Below are 23,095 nucleotides of genomic sequence, written 5' to 3'. Positions count from 1 at the left end.
TCTTTGATATGCTGAATCTAACCATGTATTTAGATTTTGGATATTGGACCATAATAGGTGAATGTCCAATTTAAAATTTTTAAGTTCTTAGACCACATTCATTCTGTGTCAGAAACCTATGCTGTGTCAAATATTTAATCACAATCCAAATTCAGAGCTGTATCAAGCTTGAATATTGTGTCCATACTTGCCCCAACTGTTCAGGGTTCGACCTCTGCGGTCGTATCAAGCTGCGCCCTGCGGAGCATTTTATTGATAAAATCAAACTAAGTTTAATTTTGGACCCTTTGGACCATAATGTAGACCAATTTGAAAACTGGACCCAAAATTAAGAATCTAAATACATGGTTAGATTAGGCATAACAAAGAAATAAATGTGGTCAAAGATTTTACAAATCTAATGCGCCATACTGTGCAATTAAAGATTACTTCTTGAAATTTTTCAATATTTGAAATTTGAAAAAAAAATAATATTTGAAGAATAATTCTTTTTAATTTCTGAAATCTGAAATGAGAAAAAATTGACCCCCCACAATTTCTTTTTATACCCCCCCCCCCCCCCCCCCCCCTCCCCCTTTTTCCCCCATAAAATTCTTTCCCTCAAGATATGGTCATAATCTCAATTCAAATTTCCAATGGAGTTTGCAACCATAATTACCCATTTAAATTTACCATAGTGCTAACTTAATCTATTTTATAATAGAATTTAAAATATGGTGTCAAATCTTTCATATGGATTTTTTTGTAAAAAAAAAAAGATGCAACATTTGCAGATATTTTTACTGGTCTTCCTTTATAAATATGCATTTCTTTAAACATAATTTAAAAGCAGTGTAAGGGAAGTAATCAAAACGTTGTATTTGGATTACCTCCCTTACACTGCTTTTGAATTGTCTTAATTGTTCATTAACCATTACTTTATACATAATTTAAAAGCAGTGTAAGGGAGATAATTCAAATGATGTATTTGATTTATATCCCTTACACTGCTTGAAATTATGTTTTGTACTAAAGTATTTGTCCATTAACCAGGACAACCTTGTTTTTCCCCCTTTTTTGCCCCTAATTCCTAAACGGTTTGAGCCATAACCCCCCAAAGCAAATCCTAACCATCCCTTTGTGGTATGGAAACTTGTGGTATAATTTCAGAGAGATCCATACACCGTTCCACAAGTTATTGTCTGGAAACTAGAAAATGCTTATTTTTGGCCCCTTTTTGGCCCCTAATTCCTTAACTGTTGGTACCATAACCCCCAAAATCAATCCCAACCTTCCTTTTGTGGTATTTAACCTTATGGTAAAATTTCATAGAGATCCATTCACTTAAACTAAAGTTATAGTGCGAAAACCAATGTGTCTTCGGATGACAACGACGACGATGACGCCGCCGCCGACGCCAACGTCACACCAATATACGACCGCAAAATTTTTTTGCGGTCGTATAAAAACTAGGAAAAACTTTAATCAAAGGAAGAGGTATATTTTTTGCCCCTGAAATTGAGAAAAACATGAACTTATCCAAGCCATTCAAAATTGTGTAAATTTTATTGATTAGTGAACATGTAAATATATCTTTAGGTAACTTGTGATATGTCACTATGATGTCATAAAAAATCACAAAATTAACATATTTGACCTAAAATGGTCATTTCACTCATGGTTTTTGGTTAAAATATAAATGAACAACAGCTTTACCCCAAAAAAAAATTATACCCACCCTCCAAATGAGTGGGGGAATACTGTTTTACCCCTATCTGTCTGTCTAAATTTTCGTTGCATTTTTTCTCAGGAACTACAAATCAGAGCTTTCTGAAACTTATTATATGGATTCCTTTTGTCAGCATTGTGACTTGTTTTTTGAATTTGTGGCTGATCAACTTCCTGTTTACCAAATACTTCTATATTCTAAACATATTCTGAAAATGAACCTATATGAAATTTTGTAGCAATTTTCTAGGGAATTTCAAATCAGATCTTTCTAAAATTTATTATCAGGCTTCAGCAAACTAGTTTAACCCCGCCAAATTCTGTATGTGCCTGTCCCAAGTCAGGAGCCTGTAATTCAGTGGTTGTTGTTTGTTGCTGTATATCATATTTGTTTTTCCTTCATTGTTTTGTACATAAATCAGGACGTCAGTTTTTAACCGGATTTTTTGAAGTAAAAATCGGTTATTAATTTGGCGATGTACGGCGGGCGGGCAGGCGGGCGGGCGGCTGCCAAACAGTGTCCTTTAATTTACATGAAAATGCTTTGAAGAAATTTTTTCAAATTTAGATATGTTGTTTCCTGTGACTAAATGAAGGTCAAGTTCAATTTTCACGATTTTAGCTTTTCTCGTTAGTCAGTTATAGCCCTTTTCCAAGAATTCAATTTTTTATGAATTGATCCATTTATGTACGAAGGGAAATAACTCATTTTTAAAAAGATTTTTAAAAGACATTGTATTAATGATTAATGACATTTTGGATTTTTTTTTCTTTTCTTTGGTAAATTGTTTGAACAATTTTGTGGTAGGTTTGTTTGTTATTCTGTATAAACTAATTGTCTGAGTGTGTGTTAATTTTAATTTTTACTTGATCCTGTTCCAGATTTGCAAATTCATTAGATAATAATCTATTTGTAATAAAGGATATATTTCATTACATTACCTTGTGTAGATAAAGTTGTAGAATTTCATAGATAAGTTGCAGATCTTTATTAGTTTGTTACAAATGAAAGAAAAAATATTGAGAACTATTAACTATATATATAAAGTTTGATTACACTAAGTGTTTTTAAATGATTTTCACCTTTTATGAAGATAACACACCATCTGGTAATTGTCAATCTCCCAATTATAATTGTAGTGACAGATTTATTTGAAAACTATTAATTATATTAGATTATTATTTGAAAATAAATATAACATCATATCTAATTTTAGAGGACTATAGTTAAATCATATCTAAATTTAGATTTACATTATTGGTTCATGGAAATTTTAAAGTTATTTCCCTTTGAACAGAAATGGTTTAACTAAGAAGTATTTCATCAAAAATTGAATTCTTGGGGTTCCTTGATATGCTGATTCTAGCAATGTACATAGATTTTGGATATTGGACCATAAAGGGTAAATGTCCAATTTCAAATTTTTCAGTTCTTTGACCACATTCATTTTGTGTCACAAACCTATGCTGTATCAAATATTCAATCACAATCCAAATTCAGAGCTGTTTTAAGTTTAAATGTTGTGTCCATACTTGCTCAACTGTTCAGGGTCTGACCTCTGCAGGAAAATCTGGTTTGCTGTCTCTCTGACAGCCTCTTGTCTCATTTGAATTGTTTTACATTTGTCATTTCAGGGCTTTTTATAGCGGACTATGTTGTATGGGTTTTGCTAAAAATTTTGAAGGCCATATGGTGACCTACAGTTGTTAACTTCTATGTCATTTTGGTGTCTGGTGGAGAATTGTCTCATTGGCAATCATACCACATCTTCTTATTTTAATATTCATGTCAGCATGCTCTTCTGTGTGACATTGTTTCAGATTCATTGCTCATCGACTTCCTGTTTACCAAATACTTATATATTCTTAATAAGATGGGCATGTATGAAATTTTCATAGGAATATATTAGGGAACAACAAATCAGAGCTTCCTGAAATTTATTATCAGGCTTCATGTCAGCATGCTTTACTGTGTGACATGCTTTCAGATTCATTGCTCATAAACTTCCTGTTTATTAAATACTTATATATTCTAAACAAAATGGTCATGTATGAATTTCTTTCCATTTTTCTAGGGAAGTACAAATAATAGCTTCCTAAAATTTGTTATCAGGCTTTATATCTGCATGCTGTACTATTTGACATGGTTTTAAATTCATCGCTAATCAACTTCTTGTTAATTGAATACTTGTACACATGTATAGTATTCTAACACATACAGGAAATGTATAAAACTTTGTCACATTTTTCTTGGGAACTACAAATAAGGGCTTCCTGAAATTTGTTTCCAGCCATTATGTAAACATGTAATATGTTTCCAGATTATTCTCTCTTCACCTTCCTGATTATCAAAAACTTAAAGCGGGGTAATCATTAATGAGTAAAAGCTCACAGTTCTAGTTGTATTACACACATTAACATCTTTTTAGTATGCATCTCGTATCAAAATATCTTTTTGGGTTAAGCTGTTGCTGCTATCTAGAATATTAATGAGGATATTTTGGCAGTTTTTGTTGTTTTGCACAAAATGTTAGAACTTTGAATTAAGCCCTAATGCCAATATGTGAGACAAAATTCAAAATTATACACCTAAAGATATCTTCCAGCAGAGATCTCCATGGATGAAAATTTAATCATGGAGGAACTTGCACCTGGACAAAACCAAGCACATCATGATTGAAATTATTTTGTTCCTCTGTTTCATTTTAAGGAATACCCAGACTCACCGTGTAGAACACCACATGCAGGGTGTTGGCTATGTTTGACACTGGGTGGCGGTTTTGAATAGGAGAAAAGAAAATCAAAGTAAGTAAAAGTATCAAAATTTTGTTAGCACCAAATAATATATTGCACGGAAGTAACCAAACCAAAATTTATTTCCAGCAAGCAGAAGCAGACGTTTCCAGTGCTCTGTTTTCTCAAACACCTCTCCCTAGTTTTCTGTGTTGCAGATATTGTGACTTCAAATGCAAGTTTGAGGATAAAAAACTACTTTTGGTGATTTTTTCCCGTATAATTTATATAGAAATGAATTCCTATCATAGAATTTAACCAAATGCCAGCTTCTTAGTCAAAATTTATTGTTTTTAAAGTGACAAACTTAAGGTATTTTATTTGGCCCAGCGGAAACTGGTGAAGAAATTTGATGAAGTGTAGGTGTTTGTGGCTTTGGTTTCGGGTTAATCTTATAAAGAGGTCTGCTTTATGATTTTGCTCCATGTTTTAGTGTATTAAGCCAGAGCCGTGACTTATTCCTGACCATGATAGTAAATGAAAAGGAAAACAAATCATGTTCAGGTTTAAAACAAAACACTTTGAGGCTTTTTCTTTATTTCTAACATTAGAAATGCATGTTACTTAAAAAACTAAAATATGGGCCAAATGAAATACCTTAAGTTTTTAATGAGTCATCATAACAGAGTATGTGTGTTTGAATTACAAACTATCAGATAAAGACCGAATTATAGGCAAATCTATCCTTATTTTAAGAAATGCTCACCCCCTTGAGACGCAAAATCTGACACCCCGAGGGACACGTTACATTTCGATGAAAAATTCTTTAAAAACTAAGTTTTGACTAAGAAGCTGGCATTTGGTTAAATTCTATGATAGGAATTCATTTCTATATAAATCATAGGGGAAAAAATCGCCAAAAGTAGTTATTTGTCCTGAAACTTGCATATGAAGTCTCAAAATTGGAAAACTAGGGAGAATTGTTTGAGAAAACGGAGCACTGGAAACGTCTGCTTCTGCTTGCTGGAAATAAATTTTGGTTTGGTTACTTCCGTGCAATACATTATTTGGTGCTAACAATTCTCAAAAAAGATATTTTGATACTATTACTTACCTGGATTGCCTTTTCTCTGATTCTAAACCACCATCCTGTGTCAAACATAGCCAACACCCCACATGTGGCGTTCTACACGGTGAGGCTGATTTATTGTTTATTATATTAATTTCACTATATAATAACAAAAATTTTCATTAATGGTCATTTGTAACAATTGCAATATCAAGTCTGGCTCTTAGTCAAGGATGACCACATTTCAGATGTCCTGTTTCCATGAAAGTCATTGCCTTCAGGAGGTTCCTCAGATTTTCTCTTTCTATTTTGGTTATTCTATTTGGACTTAAAAATCTTGGTAGTTTTTCTCACTGTCAAATTCAAATCTGTATCGATGATTTGCAGCATCCACAACAAGAATTTTCGTACACTTTTTTGTGAAATGTTGAATAAAATATTTGGGGCGGGCAATAATTTAACACTGAATGATTTAATGACCTAAAATTGCAAATGCCATAGTAATGGACCATGTAACTTGCATCTTTCGATTTTTAATGTAAACTGGATTTATTAAATTTATTGTAAACTACGAAATGAATTCGGAATTAGGATACAAATTTCTTTAGATTATAAAGGTGTTAGACCACCAATTCAAAACCCCTATTTAATCAACCATATTAAAATTTTCACAGCTTCCTAAATATTATACCTTAAGTTTAAATTCATAAAAAACAGGTATATTCTGAATTGTACATGTATCACCTTTCTATATGCCAATTTTCAACCAATGTTTAAAGTCTTGTAGTGAAAAAGTCAACTAATTCTAAAAATAACCCCTGAAAATCTTGAATATTAAAGTATACAATGGAGAGCATTAATCCTCAATATTAAATGCAAAATCAGGGACAAGTAAATTTTGGATAAAAATAGTCTGAATACATTTCTCTTTCACCAAAAGTTTAATATCTGCAAATTTTTTTGTTAGTTTATGTAAACAATGACATCAAAGGCACTATTTTTTGTCAGAGTAGAGCTGTTTTATTTTCTATATTGGAGTGGGTGAATAAGTGGTCCGACACTTAAAGAGACATAAAAGTTTTTCAGAAGTCGTTTGTTTTGCTTTATTCTAAATCCTTGGTCAATATGTAGTAAAATAAATCATATCTTATCATATTGCAACTTATATTTGCAAAATGCAATGCTCAATTTGAACTGACTGTAATGTATGACTTTAATAGAAAATACTTGAAATTCAATTTCTGACAACAGGAACATAAACTTTCAACAACAAGATCAATTTAGGTTGATTTTTTTTCCTAATGCATTAAAGACTTTTTACAACCTTCACCATGAGTTTAGTAAAAAATCAAAGGTAATGAAGTGTCAAGGAATATTGCCATGCCCTCCTTTTTTCTTAGTTATCGGTAATGGACCATTAATTGATCAATAATACAGTTATGGTCATGAGTTGATTTCAAAACCTACAACCATATCAGGAACAATAATAGATCTTGTTTTCTCACTGCAACCACCAGATATACTGCTTAATATGGGACTTCTTATTAAGAATAGGCAAAGTATTACCCGGTTCCAGGTTGTCCCAGGCTGGATAATACTCAAAGAAACGGGTAATACTGTTTAAAGCTTGTTTTTTTACACAGAATAGTAAAGACTTGTTATAGTTTCATAGTATTATAGCTAAATATATACATTTTATACAGATAACCATTCAGAGTAATTTCAAGAGGATTGAAAATTCAATTTCTTCCTTTTCTCCAATAATTCTATGTAGGCAGAATACAAGATTTGCACATTTTAGGATACCTTGTAAATTTCCAAGCTTTGTTTCAATAAACCAAACTTTGAACACTTGTAGAAATGAAAAGGCTCCCAGAAGGCATTTCAACATTTCAACAAAGTTGAATCAACGTTGATCTGTAACGTTGAAAAGACGTTGAATTAACTGTTGGTTTTGAAAGGTTAGAACAGCGTTGAATATCTGACATTGAAACAACGTTATATTTTCAACATTGTATTGACGTTGATTTTTGATTGAATATAAGTCGAAACTTAACATTGAAACAACGTCACCCTAATATTGCAGCAACATTGTTTCATGTTGAAATAAGTAATTCATTGCTTGTTGTTGGTTCATCTGTCATATTTGTTTGTTGTTACAAATTTAGGCGGTTGTTTTTTCTCCTTTGAATTGTTTAAAACAAATTGTGTCCGAGTCTTCTATCGCAGACTATACGGTGTGGTGTTTCCTTATTGTTTAAGGCCGTTTAGTGACCTCCATGTCAATCGAACTCTGGTGGATATTTGTCTCATTGGCAATCATACCACATCTCCTTATATCTATAATACTTAGTAAACACAAAAGATATTGAAGCCACATGACTCTACAGAGGACATCAGCAAGATTTGATCTTTGAAAAAAACCCAGATGTGTAGGTATGACGAAAGCTCATATAGCCAAAAGGTGATCTGGTAAATGAATACAAATAATCTCTTTTAATTCATTTTTATACGACCGCAAAAATTTTTGGGGATCGTATAATGGTATGATGTCGTCGTCTACGTCGTCTGCGTCGTCTTCCGAAGACACATTGGTTTCCGGACAATAACTTTAGTTTAAGTTAATGGATCTCTATGAAATTTTTTAAGGAGGTTTAATACCACAAAAGGAAAGTTGGGATTGATTTTGGGGATGGTGGTCCCAACCGTTTAGGAATTAGGGGCCCAAAACAAACATTTTTCTAGTTTCAGGATAATAACTTGTGTATAAGTATTTCGATTGCTCTGAAATTGTACAACAATTTTTAATACCACAAGTAGAAGGTTGGGATTCATATAAGGGGTTATGGGGCAAACAGTTTAGAAATTAAGGGCCTAAAAGGGGCCAAAAAACAACAATTTTTGTAGTTTCCGGACAATAACTTGTGTGTAAGTGTATGGATCTCTCTGATATTGTACCATAAGGTTCCATATCACAAAGGGAAGGCTGGGATTGAGTTTGGGGGTAATTGCCTCAAACATGTAGGAATTAGAGGCCAAAAAAGGGCCAAAAACATGCATTATTCTAGTTTCCAAACAATAACTTGTGTTAGATGTGTATGGATCTCTCTGAAATTGTACTACAAGGTTCCATACTACAAAGGAAAGAATTGGATCGAGTTTTGGGGTAATTGCTCCAAGGGGGGATTCCAAAAGTTGCGGGGGGGGGGGGGGGGGGTGGGGGGTTCCAATTTTTTTTTTAAATTTTAAAATTTCAAATTTTGTAAAAGTTTCAAGAAGTAATCTTCAATTGCACAGTATTGCGCAAAATATTTGTAAGATCTTTTACCACATTTTTTTTGTGTCAGAGACCTATATTATGTCAAAATTCAGACAGTATCAAGCTTGAATATTATATCCAAATTTGCACCAACTGTTCAGGGTTCGACCTCTGCAGTTGTATCAGGCTGCGCTCAGCGAAGCATTTTATTAATATTTTCGTGAAAATGAATTGTAGTCTCCAAACTCCTCCAACCATTTCTGGTGCATATTCCTTCTTTAATTCAGCTTCTGTTATTTTTGTGTAGACATCCATTACTCTTCCTGAAAAGAAAACCACAAATAATATTTTGTAAACATAAGTTAACAATTATGTAGAACGTCAAAGGCAGGGAATAAAATGTTATATAAGGCCAGGTTTTTTTAATTAATTTACTGGTTTACAGAAACGTGGATTTGTTTTTACCATTTTTCGCTCCTGTACATGTACCAATGCCACCCATCTGGAGCACCAGGATCTATTGTTAAAATGCCACCCATCTGGAGCACCAGGATCTATTGTAACAATGCCACCGGTCTTATTGATTGCAGTTTATGTTTTAAATTTGATTATTCTCGTGTATCAGCTGTGTAGATACCGCACTTTCACATGCTGTGTCTTATCTATGTTTAAAATATATCTGGATAATAACAGATTAGTTAGTAGCATATTTCGATGAACGTCCCGGTTAGACGTCAATTTGAGCTTATATTTCTTTGGAATATTCCTCATTTTACTAAATAATGTGCAAAAAAATTAAAAGGCTTAATTGATTACAATTTTCTATAGCAAAATCCTTATTTATGAACTTTAGTTGATGCAACAACAAACGATGTACAACCATAATGATTCCTCTTAACACTGAAGGTGAATAATTTTTTACACCACTGCATACAATCTGTTTTCTCCATGAACCTCCATTGTCGACATGTCAACCAACATTAAACGTTGAAACAATATATTTACTTCAAAATTAAAAATATCAACCACATTTCAACGTTGAAATGACGTTGTGTGCCGGGTGGGCTGATTATTGTTAAATAAACAAATCTGTGTAATAATCTGAACAATTACTTATTAATTAGTGATGTACATATATACTGCTTAGTAAACATTTTTAGCAATGAACAAAAATTGTTAAAAAGTAATTTTCCTTACATATAATTGTTAATTCTTAATAGTTATATACATGTATATATATATTTTAAAAAATCAAATTGAATTCTTTGGCTTTATGTTAACAGTTTGGTTGACTAATCTTGACAGAATGTCGAATAAATAGATTTTTAGGAGGATTATTGAGAAAAGCTTTTCACATTTGTCTAATGTATCTTCATGTACACTTGTCTTAGAGTTGCTGGAACAATAGTTTCTCAGATTTATATATTTTATAATAAGAGTCTCAAACAAGTGAACTTATAAATTAAAATAATATTTTTATGCCACACCTACGATAGTAGAGGGGCATTATGTTTTTCGGTCTGTGTGTCCATTCGTTTGTCCGTCCATTCGTTCGTCTGTCCGTCCGTCCGTCCTGCTTCAGGTTAAAGTTTTTGGTCAAGGTAGTTTTTGATGAAGTTGAAGTCCAATCAACTTGAAACTTAGTACACATGTCCCCCATGATATGATCTTTCTAATTGTAATGCCAAATTAGAATTTTGACCCCAATTTCATGGTCCACTGAACATAGAAAATGATAATGCGAGAACTATGGACACATTCTTGTTTATTTTTATAAATATCATTAATATATTGCATTTGTGATTAATCATTGAATTCTCTTTAGAATTCAGGCCAGTTTTCACATGTTTCATATTACCCAGTATTACCTGGTAAAACCCAGTAAAACACGGTTTTCACAGTATTTCCCTCTGGACTGGGCAATAAATATAAGTTTTGCCAACTCTGCTTCTTAATGGGACCATCATATTATGATTTTTTTGTTTCAATGAAATAACTTTTATGTTTTAGGTAAATAACAACCTTTATAATATCATAATCACAGGCACTTGTCTCTGATTTTTTTTTACATATATACCTTAATATATTAATAAACAAATTTTGATGCATCAGTTTCGATATAATAAGATATTTTTTCTGGTCTTATATACTTTTACCATCTTATTTCTGAGATTGATTCTGCTGATAAAAACATTTTTTCATCAAAATTATCACCAGAAGCTGCAAGAGCTTGGACTTTATCTCTATTTAGGTATCTATAAAATAAAGGTGCCAACTTGGCGTCCGTCGTCCGTCGTCGTCCGTCATCGTTAACTTTTACAAAAATCTTCTCCTCTGAAACTACTTGGCCAAATTAAACCAAACTTCATCATTGGGGTATCTAGTTTAAAAAATGTGTCCGGTAACCTGGCCAACCAACCAAGATGGCCGCCATGGCTAAAAATAGAACATAGGGGTAAAATGTAGATTTTGGCTTATATCTCTGAAACCAAAGCATTTAGAGCAAATCTGACATGGGGGTAAAATTGTTAATCAGGTCAAGATCTATCTGCCCTGAAATTTTCAGATGAATCAGACAACCCGTTGTTGGGTTGCTGCCCCTGAGTTGGTTATTTTAAGGAAATTTTGCCGTTTTTGGTTATTATCTTGAATATTATTATAGATAGAGATAAACTGTAAACAGCAATAATGTTCAGCAAAGTAAGATCTACAAATAAGTCAACATGACCAAAATGGTCAATTGACCCCTTAAGGAGTTATTGCCCTTTATAGTCAATTTTTAACCATTTTTCGTAAATTTTTGTAATCTTTTACACAAATCTTCTCCTCTGAAACTACTTAGACAAATTTAACCAAACTTTTCCACAATCATCATTAGGGTATCTAGTTTAAAAAATGTGTCCGGTGACCCCGCCCCATACCAAGATGGCCGACATGGCTAAAAAATAGTACATAGGGTAAAATGCAGTTTTTGGCTCATATCTCTGAAACCAAAGCATTTTGAGCAAATCTGACGAGGATAAAATTGTTGATTAGGTCAAGATCTATCTGCCCTGAAATTTTCAGACCAATCAGGCAACAGGTTGTTGGTTTGCTGCCCCTGAATTGGTAATTTTAAGAAAATTTTGCCGTTTTTGGTTATTATCTTGAATATTATTATAGATAGAGATAAACTGTAAACAGCAATAATGTTCAGCAAAGTAAGATCTACAAATAAGTCAACATGACCAAAATGGTCAATTGACCCCTTAAGGAGTTATTGCCCTTTATAGTCAATTTTTAACCATTTTTCGTAAATTTTTGTAATCTTTTACACAAATCTTCTCCTCTGAAACTACTTAGACAAATTTAACCAAACTTTTCCACAATCATCATTAGGGTATCTAGTTTAAAAAATGTGTCCGGTGACCCCGCCCCATACCAAGATGGCCGACATGGCTAAAAAATAGTACATAGGGTAAAATGCAGTTTTTGGCTCATATCTCTGAAACCAAAGCATTTTGAGCAAATCTGACGAGGATAAAATTGTTGATTAGGTCAAGATCTATCTGCCCTGAAATTTTCAGACCAATCAGGCAACAGGTTGTTGGTTTGCTGCCCCTGAATTGGTAATTTTAAGAAAATTTTGCAGCTTTTGGTTATTATCTTGAATATTATTATAGATAGAGATAAACTGTAAACAGCAATAATGATCTACAAATAAGTCAACATGACCAAAATTGTCAATTGACCCCTTAAGGAGTTATTGCCCTTTATAGTCAATTTTTTACAATTTTCATAAATTTTGTAAATTTTTACAAAATATTTTCCACTGTAACTACTGGGCCAAGTTCATTATAGATAGAGATAATTGTAAGCAGCAAGAATGTTCAGTAAAGTAAGATCTACAAACACATCACCATCACCAAAACACAATTTTGTCATGAATCCATCTGTGTCCTTTGCTTAATATGCACATAGACCAAGGTGAGCGACACAGGCTCTTTAGAGCCTCTAGTTTGCTGATGGAAACAGACCAATTAAGTGTGCTACTGATCTAATTGACAATGATTTTGAAGTTAATATATCTGAACAAGATTTTAAAATTTTTTCAATTTTGTCGTCAGGCAAATATACCTTGAAAGTTACAGAGTCAATAACATGTCCTAAATACTTTATCCTTGTAGAGGGTACTAATGAGGACTTTTCATAATTTATATAGAACCCAACTTTTGAGAGCATGGTGATCAAAATACCAGCTTGAGATTGACATAGTTTTGATGAATTAGCTTCGATAAGTGAATCATCAATATAATGAAATGCTGAAATTCCCATCTTTCTAATATGTGAAAATATAACCTTCATTAGTTTTGTAAAAACTCTTGGAGCTGATGAAATTCCAAAACATAAACAGTTGAATTGATAAAGTTTTCCTTTCCATTGAAATTTTAAATATTTTCTATATGATTCATCAATTGACACTGAAAAATATGCATTTTGGAGATCAAGTGACACAAAATATGAGTGTTTCTGAACTGAATTTAAGACATTTTCTATGGTCTCCATTTTAAAATGATGATATTCAATAAAATGATTAAGTCTTTTCAAATTAATAACCGGACGAAAACTGCCATTTTTCTTTTTCACCAAAAATATATTAGATAAAAATTCTTTATTTTCATGCTTACATTCAGATATAGCACCTTTTTGTAATAAATCTGATACTTCATCATCAACTATTGCATTTTGCATTTTACCAAAATCTATCACTTTAGGAGCAGTGAGTACAAATGTATACTGAAAAGGATCTTTCCAAAATTCAATACAGTAACCCTGAATTGTTTCTAAAATCCATTTATCGGATGTAAGCTTTTTCCATTCTTTCTTTTTTGTTTGCAAAGTACCTGCTTTAAAAGTAACATTTACACTTACGCTTACATTTGAAATTTTCACCTGTAAGACCCTCTTGGTCTTCTTTGGTAGCCTCTGTGGTAGCCTCGCCCTCTTGGCGGATACCACTAGGATGCCTGGCCCCTCATACTGGGCCTTCCTCTTGAGTTATATACGACCGCAAAAAAATTTTGCGGTCATATATTGGTATGACGTTGGTGTCGTCGTCGTCCGAAGACACATTGGTTTTCGCACTCTAACTTTAGTTTATGTGAATGGATCTCTATGAAATTTTACCATAAGGTTCAATACCACAAAAGGAAGGTTGGGATTGATTTTGGGGGTTATGGTACCAACAGTTAAGGAATTAGGGGCCAAAAAGGGGCCAAAAACAAGCATTTTTGTCACTTCCAGACATAACTTGTGTGTTAGTGTATGGATCTCTTTGACATTGTACCACAAGGTTCCATATCACAAAGGGAATGCTGGGATTGATTTTGGGGGTAATTACCTCAAAATTTTAGGAATTAGGGGCCAAAAAAGGGAAAAAAAACCAAGCATTTTTCTAGTTTCATGACAATAACTTGTGTGTAAGTGTATGGATCTTTCTGAAATTGTACTACAAGGTTCCATATCATAAATGGAAAGCTGGAATTGAGTTTGGGGGTAATTGCCCGAAACGTTCAGGAATAAGGGGCCGAAAAGGGGCCAAAAATAAGCATTTTTCTAGTTTCCAGAGAATAACTTGTGTTCAAGTGTATGGATCTCTCTGAAATTGTACTGCAGGGTACTATATAACAAATGGAAGGCTGGGATTGATTTTGGGGGTAATTGCCTCAAAATTTTAGGAATTAGGGGCCAAAAACGGGGCAAAAAACAAGCATTTTTCTAGTTTCATGACAATAACTTGTGTGTAAGTGTATGGATCTTTCTGAAATTGTACTACAAGGTTCCATATCACAAAGGGAAAGCTGGAATTGAGTTTGGGGGTAATTGCCCGAAACATTCAGGAATAAGGGGCCAAAAATAAGCATTTTTCTAGTTTCCAGAGAATTACTTGTGTTCAAGTATATGGATCTCTCTGAAATTGTACTGCAAGGTACCATATCACAAATGGAAGGCTGGGATTGATTTTGGGGGTAATTGCCTCAAAATTTTAGGAATTAGGGGCCAAAAAGGGAAAAAAAAACAAGCATTTTTCAGAGTCAAAGAGTGCATCTACACATGCAAATTATCATTTTTGTAAAGTTTCATTAAGTTTGGAGCGTTTTGAAATTTTGGACATTTTTGCTGTTGCCATGGTTACAGTGGATAATTCCAAAATTCTAAAAGCAGACATCTCATTGCCACATGTCATGTTATATATCAATACAGTTTCATTGACTTTGGTGAAATACTCTTTAAGAAAATGCTGATTTTATACATTTTCCCACAGGGTCAATGTTAAACTTGCCCCCAGTTTCCATGACAACAGCGGCCATTTTGGAGTATCCAAATATCATCTTGGCATCTTGGCATACTGGGTAACATTTTCATTAAGTTTCATCCAGTTGGGTCTTATAACAAAAGAGTTAGAATTTTTGATATTTTAGCTGTTTCCATGGTAACGGCAGCCATTTAGAAAATTCCGAAAAAACTCCAAATCAGCACATGCCAGTTACCATTTCTGTGGAATTTCTTCCAGTTTGGAACACTTTGATTTTTTTCGCATTTTTGCTGTTTCCATGGAAACGGCGGCCATTTTTTACCATTCCATAGCAAGGTGCACAACTTAACATGGGGGTCCTCATTATAGTAGAGTTCCATCAACATTGATCCATTGGATTCCAAGAACTCGCGCGGACAAAATTTGTGCAAGAAAAATAATAAGAAAAAAAAGAAACGTAGAATAACAGTATGTCACCCCAACTCCATTGAGGGTGCCATAATGATAAGGTTTGAATAGGTAAATCAAAATTTTTATGTTCTTAGACCACATTCATTCTGTGTCAGAAACCTATGCTGTGTCAAATATTTAATCACAATCCAAATTCAGTGCTGTATCAAGCTTGAATGTTGTGTCCATACTTGCCCCAACTGTTCAGGGTTCGACCTCTGCGGTCGTATCAAGCTGCGCCCAGCGGAGCATTTTATTGACATCTGTGGTCGATATTGACGGATATTAGAAGCATCACTTATTTCCTTCATTCTTTTTCCTACATCATTAGGGAAAAGTTGTTCTATTGGGCAGCTTGATGAGCAAAGCTGTTGAAAGCGTTTGTTAACATATGGTCGAATAAAGTACATTCTTTTGATATTTAACTCAAAAAACGTATTACATGAGAGAGCCAAGGCCTGAGCCACATACTGTTTTGCCTTTGATAAGTCAAAACGACAAGTTTTAAGCATTTCAGTGAGATTGATCAGAGGAACAATAGCCATGCCCAATACTTTTTGAACGTCCTGAAGACTTTTATCACGTTGTTGAATGTTACTGAACAAGCAACTCCAGATTTCTGGATTTATCAGAGGAGGCACCAGACTTTTACAATTCACTGGAATTTGTGTTTCTTTTATGAAAGAAGATACATCAGCTTTTTGCGTGCATGCAGAAGTTACAAATATTTTTTGAGGAATCGTCAGATACGGCCTCTGAAAACTTCGTTTGGTCATTAAAGATTTTAGGCATTTCAAAGTCTTGTACTTCAGAATTATCAATAACAAATTGTTCCGAAAGCTGATTATGATTGCTAAATACGTTATCAATATTTAACTGCCTCTCGGGCACACCAACAGAATCAAAATCATATTCTGAGACTTTGTAAAATTGTTGATTTTCATCAATTTCCAGTTCACATGTACCGGTCTTGCTAGTACTTGGAACTTCGTCAGAAGTACGCTTAAAGTATTCAGATACTAAATCAGCAATTAAACTAGGATCAATAGCATAAATCTTCTTAGACTTAGGCTCTGACTTACGTTTTTTCATTGGTGCTTTACCCTTTACGTTCTTTCCGGGACCTTTCCCTGGGCCTTTTTTCCCCGTCTCGAACCCGACCTCGTCGTGGCTCCTTAGTAACCTTAACTTTTTCTTCAGTAATAACGGCAGTTTTTCTTACACTCTTGTTCTTTCATTCTGGGTTCATTTTCAAAACCCGAAAAACTTGCATCTAGTTCGTTCTCTGAGTCAAACAATTTAACTGCTTCTGTGGTGTCCATACGGGATTTTTCACCTTCACTCTCAGACATAATCGAACTTATATCGCTACATGACCGAGCCATCGGCAACGGAGAAAGTTGAAACTAATATATTAAATTTGGAAGAGAAACGTTCTTCACTTCACGTGGCCTTTGTGACAAAAAAGCGCGGGGACATGGATGTATTGGCTTATATATCATGCTGGCAATCACCCGTGCATGAAATCTTTTATTTCTTTAAATAGCAAAGACACGTGGCTATTTTGTTGACAGATATTCACATTAAACACGAAGCATCCAGGCTTTATGATAAATAATAGATAGATAGAAAGAAACTTAAGAAGACAAAAATAATAGCACAAAATTGTCCAATTTTTGTGTTGCCTCACTCCACTCTGCTGTACATATTTAATTTTCTGGAACTAAGCCCCCCTTCCAAAAATCCTGGATCTCCCCCTGTGAGTTATATCCCATGAGGGGGAGGTTAAGCTTGATTTACAGAAAAATACATCTTTTTACATTGTTCACATGACATTTCGTACATATATTGAGTTCATTACCTACACCTGGATATACTATTGAATTAGTGACTGAAAAATTGAAATGTCAATTATGCTGAGAATTTTAAGGTAAGATGACCTTCACTGTTATGTAGCGTCTTAAGCTTGTTTCTGGACAGTTTCATAGAATTAACTAAAGTTGTTGGATGAATTAATATGATGGCATGTTTTTCATAAGACTGTTCATCAGATAATGACATTATTACCAACTACCACTAACCAGTAACAAATGTATTAAGTCATGCACGTATAATGTGCTAATGAAGCTAGAAAAAAAAATTGGGTTCTTAAATTGCTATTTTTTTTGTAGAATCAGTGAACTGCAGCTTTTCAAACAGTGAAAAAATAGAAATAATTACTGTTCCTGAAAGAATTGTAACTGTATCAGCTAGGACATCTTTGTCAACAGAATTATCTTACAAAGAAAAGGAAGACATAATGATACCTCCAAGATTATCTTCAGAGTCACAGCCAGCCAAAAAGGTAGCAATTTATGTAATTTAACAATATAGCATTATACATGTTCCTTCATGAATGGCTTTTACAGGGGTCTGGAAATGCTATGTCTGACTAGTCCGACTCTTTCATTTGAACAACCAGACAAGTATTTTGTTTTATCTGGGTTGCCCGTGGACAAGTAAAAAATTGCATTTGACTACATTTAATTAAAAATATAGAATAATTTTCACAACTTATTAAGATGTATAACTTTATGTAAAAGAAACTAATGATCAACACGTGAAAAACATATATTTAAGTCAAAACAAAAAATGGCAACAAGACATTCCAGACGTCTTGGCTTACAAATTCACCTGACTATCCAGTGAAGAAACTTCTGAAATTTAATTAAATTTTTGCACAATTTGTAGGAAACACCCACAACTTGCTGGTCAAAGTCTTACTCATTTTTTGGCAAATTAATAGATAGGACTTTCAATGTTCTGCAAAACACCAAGCTTGTCAGATGAAAGAAAACAATAAAATTGAATAGGTGTCTGGGGAAATGGACAAAACAGTAATTGCCTTCCAGATTCAATTTTGTTGTTATGCTTTTGGGTTTCTGTCTCATTTATGTTAACCCCATACCTCCTTTTATGCATAAACAAATATCACAAACATCATTTATATTGTGATACAAAACAGTTTTAAGAGTCACACAAGCTTACAGTAAAAAGTAAAATAACAAAAACACCGAACTCCAAGGAAAATTCGAAACGGAAATTCCCTTATCAAATGGCAAAATCAAAAGTTCAAACACATCAAACGAATGGAAAACAACTGTCATATTCCTGACTTGGTACAGGCATTTCCATATTAAGAAAATGGTGGATTAAACCTGGTTTTATAGCTAGCTAAACCTCTCACTTGTATGACAGTCGCATAAAATTCCATTATATTGACAACAATGTGTAAACAAAACAAACAGACATAATAGGTAAAAATGTCAAAAAAATAAAATACTCCAATATTCATTGTGAAATTCAGGGCAAATTACTTTTTTTCCGGACAAGTAAAATTTACAGTTTAACTTACCCAGGGACAAGTGTTCACAACAAGTATTTCCACACCCCTGTTTTACAACAATAGTTAAAACTGTTCCATGAAGCCAGAGTTTGTAGGTAACATTTAGGACTTAAGGTCAATTAAATGACCTTTGTGTAAAAACAGTCATTTGTCAAAACATCTTTATTCAAGAAAATAACATCATCAATATGTATGGCAATACAAATTAAATGTGAGCAGGAGGACAACTGTCAGTGCAGGACTGTGGGTCCAACAGTCCAAAAACTGTTGCCCAACAACAGATACTTCCAAAACAGTTTTATAGCAATGTCCATAGTTTGAAATAAAACAATTAATCAAGATAATACATGTACTGGTAGTTAGAATTTTTTTTTTATTATTTAAAAAAAATGGGATAGAAGGACTATTGCTAATTACATTTTTGAATTTAAAAAAGTATTTCTTTAATTGCATAATTTTTTTTTTACATTTCCATAAATAAACACACTAACGGGAGAGGGTTAAGATTTAACAATGGAGCATGTTATTGTGCCTGTCCCAAGTCAGGATCCTAGTCAGTAGTTGTCGTATGTCATATCTTAATGTTTTTTTGGTGTTTGGAGAATTAAGTGATAATGGCAGATATTACATTGGTTCTGTTAAATTTATATACTGGGGAATATTAACAACTTGACAATTTTTGTGTAGAGACCTGTCTATTTTTGAAACTGTATGTTTGTGCTAGATTTCTTTTGTTAATTTTGTCATTTATGTATACCCCACATCTTCTTGTATACATATATATATAATACAAGTTTTCCACTAGACATAATTATAGAATAAGTAAAACAACACTGAGTAATACCACATCAATATAAAAATAAGAAGATGTGGTATGATTGCCAATGAGACAACTCTCCACAAGAGACCAAATGACACAGAAATTAACAACTATAGGTCACTGTACGACCTTCAACAATGAGTAAAACCCATACCGCATAGTGACATAGCCCCGAAATGACAAATGTAAAATAATTCAAATGAGAAAAATAATGGCCTGATTTAGTTTTCTTTAGACTTCTTGTGAATTGTCATACTGACTTAATTGAGAATTTTTGTTGACAGGATTTTTTTTTTCTTGTGTTGAAATACACATAGGGAACGCATTTTACATTATGGTAGTAATTAAACCATTTTTAGCTCACCTGACCCAACAGGCCAAGTGATCTTTTCTCATCAGTTATTGTCCGTTGTCGTCCCTCGTCATTGGTTAACTTCTACAAAAATATTCTCTTTTTAATAGTCCAGTGGATAAGTGGAAAGTTTTGTTTTATTTTTAATTTTTTTTTTATTATTTATAACTTCCTATTTACAGCATAATATACACAAATATAATAAGTTATTAACAATATATAATGTATTGGCAAATTATTCCACAAGAATCAGGTCTCTACAATAACTTTTTTTTCAACTTGCCCAATAGGACAAGTACATACCAAAACTTGCTTGTCGGAATGGAATTGTAACTTGTCCAAAAAAAATCTTAATATTTAGCTTTTTTGCATTTTAAGTTGATTTAATGAACAAAATAATTAAAACAATAGAAAAGAATTTGATTTATATCTCTTGATATCCTTTTAAAAAATATGAGTCGAGAACAACTGAATCTAGTCAGTTCACAAGACTTAGGTTATAGTTTTCATCAATGCCAAAGTCTAATCAGACTCTGCAAATGAGACACAGTCTGGTAGGCCTGTCAGTCTACACTCATTTGGTTTGTTTCCTGGTCTTTTATGTTGATAAAATATTGATTATGATTATTGCCTTACTACAATCAGCTTTGTTTTTAATATATTAAAATGTTTATTCAAACACAATCAAGTATTATTTTGTCTACATATGATAAAAATATGATTTTATGAATTTTATGGTCAATAATTTCTTCATTTTCATTTTAAAAATATTTTTGTTAAATAAAATTTATCATATTTATTATAAAGCAACAGCATAAGGTAGGGAAACGAAGTAATGGTTTGTCTTGGTCCCGAAATGTCTTCTACGGTGCGGTCCGTCAGACTGGATTCTGAGAATAATTTGCATTTCATCTGTTATAAATTATCTGACAAAGAACCAGTTTCAAGTTTCAAGTAAACTTGTCAAATGAATATTTGTTTTTATCTTTTCTTGTTTTTGTTTATTACTTTGATCATCAAAGTTGGATTTTAATTTATTTTCTACAGAATGATTTTACTTGTCCCTTCGGACAAGCTTGATATGGCTTTTACTTGTCCGACCTTTTTTTCCTCTGGTACCGGACAATCAGACAAGCCTTATTGTCGAGCCCTGAGAATGGTCCAGAATAAAAGATTTCTTGAACAATTCTATTTTTGGTTTAGGGAGTATGAGGTTTCCTTGAACAGCATTTCTCAAGGGGTATGGATTTCTGTCTGAAACATAATGAAACTTGCTAATAAGATATGATTGGGCATCATTTTTGATGCACTTATATAATTAAATGTCATCACAAACTTGTGATATTTTATTCTCTGTTCAACTGTCATCCAGTTTAAGTGTTTGAAAAAGGGCTCGGAAGGAGCGAAAGGGTCTGTTTCTAGTATTATTCTAGCAGCTCTCTTTTGTAATTTTAATATCCTATTTAAACACTCACTGCTACAACTACTCCACACTATACAACAATAATCAATTAGTGGTAAGATATAACCATTATAGAATAATTTTCTGCAGTCTAGATATAGAAATTTCTTAATCTTTAATAGTAGATATAGCCTAGATGAAATTTTTGAGCAGATCAAATCAATTTGGTTTGTCCATGTGAGGGAAGGGTCAATTTTAATACTATAAGCAATAGGTCAACTATATTTGATGCATGGAATGATTTTAAGGTGTACATGTCTGTCTGGCAGGGTTCATCTGACCTTGAATTCATTTTCATGGTTCATTGGTCAATATAGAATTTCCATGGTTTGGTCTGTTTCTTTTATACTATAAGCAATAGGTCATCTATATTCTGAGTATGGAATGATTGTATTAAAGGTGTACATATATTTCCGCCTTGGTTTATCTGACCTTTACCTCATTTTCTTGGATCATAAATGTTAATGTGAAACTTGTAGTATAACTTTATATGTAGGACTATCAACATAAAATCAATGGTGAGTAAAGTAGGCGAGACATTTCAGCGTGTGCACTCTTGTTCTTGTTGGGATGGGTTAAGACTGTGAATACATTTCCACAAATCTTTTGAAGCTTTTGAATTTTTTACCATCTTTGAATAAAAATTTCTTTTAGATTCATCAATTATGTGTTTTGTCCTGTTTCGCCAAAATTTGAACTCAGACCACATTCCTAGTCTATGGTATTTCTCTCTCATTTTCCTGGCATATATAATTTCATTATTGAATCATTCAGTTTGTCTGCCTCTTTTTACTCTTTTAGTAACAATCGGTGCATGTCTATCTAGAACTCCATTAAATATGTCATACCACATCTGAATACATGTATTTGGGTGACTTTCATGTTCAATTTTATCAAAAGGTGCAGTAGCTAAGTCACTTGGAAAATTTGTCTCATTGAATTTTTTAAAGTTTCTGTAAGAAATGGTAGTATGAATATCTTTTTATGCCCCCGCCGTAGCGGTGGGGGCATTAAGTTTTACCCTTGTCCGTCTGTACGTACGTACGTACATCCGTCCGTACGTCCCAAAATTGGTTTCCGTTCTCTAACTTTAGTTTGCCTCAACCAAGTGTTATGAAACTTATACACAATGCTTATTACCACAAAACACAGATCAAGTTTGAATTTTGGTGGCGTCACTTTAACCGTTCTAGAGTTATGCCCCTTTGTAAATGGAAAAATTGCAAAATATTTAGTTTCTGTTCTCTAACTTAAGTTTGCCTCAGCCAAATGTTATGAAACTTATACACAATGCTTATAACCACAAAACACAGATCAAGTTTGTATTTTGGTGGCGTCACTTTAACCGTTCTAGAGTTATGCCCCTTTGTAAATGGAAAAATTGCAAAATATTTAGTTTCTGTTCTCTAACTTAAGTTTGCCTCAACCAAATGTTATGAAACTTATACACAATGCTTATTACCACAAAACACAGATCAAGTTTGTATTTTGGTGGCGTCACTTTAACCGTTCTAGAGTTATGCCCCTTTATAAATGGAAAAATTGCAAAATTTTTATTTTCTT

General features: G+C 33.2%; 1 protein-coding gene and 1 long non-coding RNA gene across 7 annotated transcripts in view; one reads left to right on the top strand and one right to left on the bottom strand.

Annotated features, from left to right (window-relative positions):
• The window catches only part of LOC127698926 (TALPID3 protein-like), a 480,691-nt gene that overhangs the window by 32,615 nt on the left and 424,981 nt on the right, over positions 1 to 23,095 (top strand). For all 5 annotated transcript variants that reach the window (XM_052202653.1, XM_052202654.1, XM_052202655.1 and 2 more), the window contains one exon: positions 17,685 to 17,857. In XM_052202653.1, the coding sequence (XP_052058613.1) occupies positions 17,685 to 17,857 (173 nt within the window). The remainder of the gene's footprint in view (positions 1 to 17,684; positions 17,858 to 23,095) is intronic.
• LOC127699048 (uncharacterized) overlaps positions 8,761 to 23,095 on the bottom strand; it is a 32,232-nt gene continuing 17,897 nt past the window's right edge. For both annotated transcript variants that reach the window (XR_007981045.1, XR_007981046.1), the window contains exon 3: positions 8,761 to 9,091. This is a non-coding gene — a long non-coding RNA (uncharacterized LOC127699048). The remainder of the gene's footprint in view (positions 9,092 to 23,095) is intronic.

Source organism: Mytilus californianus, unplaced genomic scaffold, assembly GCF_021869535.1.
Source record: "Mytilus californianus isolate M0D057914Y unplaced genomic scaffold, xbMytCali1.0.p SCAF_4, whole genome shotgun sequence".
Taxonomy (NCBI): domain Eukaryota; kingdom Metazoa; phylum Mollusca; class Bivalvia; order Mytilida; family Mytilidae; genus Mytilus; species Mytilus californianus.
This window is presented reverse-complemented; position numbering and strand designations above follow the sequence as displayed.